The sequence below is a fragment of the Panulirus ornatus genome, chromosome 46, assembly GCF_036320965.1.
Source record: "Panulirus ornatus isolate Po-2019 chromosome 46, ASM3632096v1, whole genome shotgun sequence".
Classification (NCBI taxonomy): Eukaryota; Metazoa; Arthropoda; class Malacostraca; order Decapoda; family Palinuridae; genus Panulirus; species Panulirus ornatus.
In genome coordinates, this window is record NC_092269.1 from 7,007,420 (window position 1) to 7,013,003 (window position 5,584).

General features: G+C 39.6%; 1 protein-coding gene across 7 annotated transcripts in view; it reads right to left on the reverse strand.

Annotated features, from left to right (window-relative positions):
* The window catches only part of LOC139763100 (histone deacetylase 8-like), a 48,072-nt gene that overhangs the window by 19,403 nt on the left and 23,085 nt on the right, over positions 1–5,584 (reverse strand). For 2 of the 7 annotated variants that reach the window (XM_071688738.1, XM_071688745.1), the window contains exons 1-4: positions 5,028–5,428; positions 4,663–4,785; positions 3,537–3,632; positions 8–185 (exon numbers count right to left, since the gene is read on the reverse strand). In XM_071688738.1, the coding sequence (XP_071544839.1) occupies positions 8–185; positions 3,537–3,617 (259 nt within the window). In that variant the 5' untranslated portion in view covers positions 3,618–3,632; positions 4,663–4,785; positions 5,028–5,428. The other 5 variants (XM_071688743.1, XM_071688739.1, XM_071688740.1 and 2 more) reach the window with 4 other exon arrangements.

Sequence of the window (5,584 nt, forward strand, 5' to 3'; positions counted from 1 at the left end):
CTCTCACCTAAACCAAATTCATCTTCTATTAACTCCTGGCTATCAGGTTTTGCGACCTGGAGGAATTTAACATATTCTTCAGAATGGAAACCTCTGATTTCCTCCTCAGAAGCTGGAACAGATGGTAGTACTTTCACTTTATTCAGAAGGCCATAGGCAGCTATGAGATGATGAGTTATAGTTGCCTGGAAAGACAATATAAATGTTTAAGATTATTACAGTTTGTAAGATTGTCTGGTAATCTATGTGCTTAACACTGAAAAAAATCATTGTAACAGTACAGGATACCTCTAATCTGCACTTCTGCTGCCTATCACCAGATGCCCATTTTGTAAAAATGTTGACTTTAAACATAGTTACAGCATATATTGAGAGAAAACATAATAATCAAATGCATGGAACACATGTAGAATATTACACATATTCCATATAATTATTATTAAGTTTTGTTCACAATATCCACACCTACAGATATACAAATCCTGCTATCTATGTCCTGCTTGTCACACTATTCACCAGGCCTCCACAAACCAAGATCCTAAAAGAAAGTTTATGTACATGTCTTCCTGACATTTCTCTTTACCGTAACTCATTACCTTTCCATACAATGATCCGTATGTGACAGCAAATGGGGGGGGGAGATGTATTTAAAACAAATGCCTCACATGTAGGATTGCATTTTCTTTTGCCAAGAGATTGACATCTGGGTTTAAAGCACACTTAAATTTGAATTACAGAGGTCCTTAAATAGCTCACAAGTCCCATGGTGTCAGGAACAGCTGTCACTTGTGAAAATGCCACAAAAATAATTATTGCATCCATCTATCATCTCAAAAATATAGTGAGAGGGTTAGGGAAAATGGTTTGGTAAACAGAGAAGAGGTAGTGAGGGCTTTGCGGAGGATGAAAGCCGGCAAGGCAGCAGGTTTGGATGGTATTGCAGTGGAATTTATTAAAAAAGGGGGTGACTGTATTGTTGACTGGTTGGTAAGGTTATTTAATGTATGTATGACTCATGGTGAGGTGCCTGAGGATTGGCAGAATGCGTGCATAGTGCCATTGTACAAAGGCAAAGGGGATAAGAGTGAATGCTCAAATTACAGAGGTATAAGTTTGTTGAGTATTCCTGGTAAATTATATGGGAGGGTATTGATTGAGAGGGTGAAGGCATGTACAGAGCATCAGATTGGGGAAGAGCAGTGTGGTTTCAGAAGTGGTAGAGGATGTGTGGATCAGGTGTTTGCTTTGAAGAATGTATGTGAGAAATACTTAGAAAAGCAAATGGATTTGTATGTAGCATTTATGGATCTGGAGAAGGCATATGATAGAGTTGATAGAGATGCTCTGTGGAAGGTATTAAGAATATATGGTGTGGGAGGAAAGTTGTTAGAGGCAGTGAAAAGTTTTTATCGAGGATGTAAGGCATGTGTACTTGTAGGAAGAGAGGAAAGTGATTGGTTCTCAGTGAATGTAGGTTTGCGGCAGGGGTGTGTGATGTCTCCATGGTTGTTTAATTTGTTTATGGATGGGGTTGTTAGGGAGGTAAATGCAAGAGTTTTGGAAAGAGGGGCAAGTATGAAGTCTGTTGGGGATGAGAGAGCTTGGGAAGTGAGTCAGTTGTTGTTCGCTGATGATACAGCGCTGGCGGCTGATTCATGTGAGAAACTGCAGAAGCTGGTGACTGAGTTTGGTAAAGTGTGTGGAAGAAGAAAGTTAAGAGTAAATGTGAATAAGAGCAAGGTTATTAGGTACAGTAGGGTTGAGGGTCAAGTCAATTGGGAGGTGAGTTTGAATGGAGAAAAACTGGAGGAAGTGAGGTGTTTTAGATATCTGGGAGTGGATCTGGCAGCGGATGGAACCATGGAAGCGGAAGTGGATCATAGGGTAGGGGAGGGGGCGAAAATTCTGGGGGCCTTGAAGAATGTGTGGAAGTCGAGAACATTATCTCGGAAAGCAAAAATGGGTATGTTTGAAGGAATAGTGGTTCCAACAATGTTGTATGGTTGCGAGGCGTGGGCTATGGATAGAGTTGTGCGCAGGAGGATGGATGTGCTGGAAATGAGATGTTTGAGGACAATGTGTGGTGTGAGGTGGTTTGATCGAGTGAGTAACATAAGGGTAAGAGAGATGTGTGGAAATAAAAAGAGCGTGGTTGAGAGAGCAGAAGAGGGTGTTTTGAAGTGGTTTGGCACATGGAGAGAATGAGTGAGGAAAGATTGACCAAGAGGATATATGTGTTGGAGGTGGAGGGAACGAGGAGAAGAGGGAGACCAAATTGGAGGTGGAAAGATGGAGTGAAAAAGATTTTGTGTGATCGGGGCCTGAACATGCAGGAGGGTGAAAGGAGGGCAAGGAATAGAGTGAATTGGAGCGATGTGGTATACCGGGGTTGACGTGCTGTCAGTGGATTGAATCAAGGCATGTGAAGCGTCTGGGGTAAACCATGGAAAGCTGTGTAGGTATGTATATTTGCGTGTGTGGACGTATGTATATACATGTGTATGGGGGGGGTTGGGCCATTTCTTTCGTCTGTTTCCTTGCGCTACCTCGCAAACGCGGGAGACAGCGACAAAGTATAAAAAAAAAAAAAATATATATATATATATATATATATATTATATAATTTTTTTTTTTCTCCAAAGGAAGGAACAGAGAAGGGGGCCGGGTGAGGATGTTTCCTCAGAGGCCCAGTCCTCTGTTCTTAACGCTACCTCGCTGAGGCGGGAAATGGCGAATAGTATGAAAGAAAAAGAAAGAAGTCTGTGTATGTATATATATGTATATGTTGAGATGTATAGGCATGTATACGTGCGTGTGAGGATGTGTATGTATATACATGTGTATGTGGGTGGGTTGGGCCATTCTTTCATCTGTTTCCTTGCGCTACCTCGCTAATGCGGGAGACATCAACAAAGTATAATAATAAAATAAAAAATATTTTCTTTATATACCTTTCTACAACTTAGCAAATGTCTTAGAAAGGAAAAGAACCATTTTTTGAGCAACTGTTTTATTGCTGTGGTTAGATTTTTGGCTACCTGAGGTGTGTAGACTAACCAGTGTTATTCCCCAGAATTTGGGGTTACTGCTGTTTCTGATCCAAATGTAAATAATATGCTATGAGAAATCATAACAAAATATGTTTCTAGACAATGATAATTTTGAGATGAATTTGGCTTCAGGATTATGATGACCTACACCATGAGTTACGAAGTTTCCAGCTTTGTTTGACATACCATAAATGAAATTTGACTCGGTGAAATACGTGATGAGGATGGGGCTGTTAAATCTGGCAATGTTATGACAACCATTTTACAAGCAAATTACAGGAACATTTCAGTAAGAGGGAGATAGTAGCTGACAGAGTATCCAGTATCTTACCAAAAACTACATTCAAATTAGCCAAAGACATTTACTATACATTGGAGAATGTCAAAACTACCTTCAAGCTCATGGAAAGAGACTGGAGCATATAGATCTATTAATATAATATCAATAGAGGAGCTGAGACCCTTTAGACAATGATGAAAACATACCCGATGTTTTAAAATTGGTACTGCATCACAGCAGGCAAGAAGCTTTGGGTCTGAAACATACACAACTTCTGGGTTGGACATTGTTCCAGGCAGATTCTGTGGAGAAAATGAAAAGTATCACTAAAACATTGCAAACGTTCCAGGCAGATTCCATGGAGAAGCAGAATCATATCAAAACATTACAAAAAGTTCTTGCATTGCTGTGTGGTTTATCATAGTGTTAAAGCAAGAACTTGTGTAATCTGGAAACCACAGACTAATATTCTAATTTTAAAACACTCCATTTTAAAAGGTTTTTCCACTTCCTCCAAAATTTGTAAATACTTTCCCTTGTCACTTCTTTTTCCCTTTCATATGGCTCAGCCTTGATGGGGATTTTTGTCCATGATTGGAGCCTCCAACGGAAAAAATAAATCAATAAATCAATTTACGTTGACAGATGTACAGAAACATGTACTATAAAATGATCTACAGAAATTATACTATCACAAGGTCTGCTTTTGAAGTCTTTAAAAGATTTAGTATATTTATGAGACAACACTAATATATTTCCAACATCAGAAAGTTAATTCACATGTAAATGAGGCTTTTTATCTAACAACGTTAAAGTTTATCAATACATAGTCCACTATGTTCAGAAACATCAAATTGTGCAGAGGAACTTTATTCTTAACTTAGAAGCAGAACCAAAATTAAGTTCATATGTTAATACCAGCTCATCTGCCTGTACAGTTCCACAAAGAATTCAAAAGTTCTAACAAAAATCATAAAATTTAATGAAATAATATTTCATAAGAAGGTAAACAGGTACGTGGAGATTATTCGCTGACAGGATAAAATCTGCAGAGGGTACTTTTAGAAAAAGGGAAGATGGTTTGCGAGATGTGGGTACAGATTAGTGAGATTAAGATTTAGGTGAGAAAAGAATAATTACGGAAAATGCATTACAAATGAGATGATGACAAGCACTATCATGCAGTTGTCAAATGAAAAAGGGGCTCTACTTAAGTGAAAATAGGAAGAGGTGAAATTGTGAAAAGTAGCTAATGAACCAAAAAGGTATTTGAATACCAAGCCTTAAGTGCCAAGTATATGACATAATTTCAAAAGGATTTAAGCCACTTACCAAGCAAGTATGTTGGCCAGAGTGAAAGCCCTAAAGGTCCATCGTATGCTTGGCAGCCAAGTTCATCGAGAAGTTATAGGCAGCATGGGTATTCCCTCAGGGGTCCATAATCATAAATACTACCTAAGAAGTATGAATGAAATTCAGCACATATCGTAAATGAGGATTAATCAGTTTATTAAAATTGAATCTATTTTGTACATAAGGTTTTCATCGCTCTAGAACAAATTTCATTATCAGAAACTCATTATGCAACTAACTTGGAATTGCATCTCTCTTAGATATTACCATACAGCAATAAAAAATTTTGAAAATATATCATATGGCTAACATCCATATTTGACAACACAAACCCACTTGTTTACCTTTCCCGCCATAGGAAGCTCAGGACTGCGCATGCGCACTGTATTTTCATAACAAAAATTTAGTTCATTTAATTAAGTCTTATAGGCCAAAAAAGTACGATTACTTTAGCATCTGTCAAAAAATAATGAGAAATTTTGAATCAAGCGTTAAAGTACGAAGGTGGGTATACCTAGTTATCAAACAATTCACCCCTTCTGTGGTGTACAAATGCGAAAATAATAGTCCCGCGACAGTTTCAAGCTTTTTCTATATTTTTCTGCGACATTATCGTGGAGGAAAAATTATATGCACGGCGATTCATGTGGAGGTAAGAGAAGGGTAGTGATGACGTCAGAGGAGTTGCGTGGTGGGGGCGGCAGGTGGCGGGTCAGGGCGCGGGAACCATGCGTCACAGTCGTCAGCAAGCAACCGTCGGGCCACGGGATATGCGTGTGCACGCATACCCCCGGCGGCCCACCCCTCTCCCGCTCTCTTCCACTCCCGCACGCAACGCAGACGCACCACCCGACCCTGCCGAGCCCTAGGTAGTCGTCCGGTGGACGAGGCGAGGGCCCGG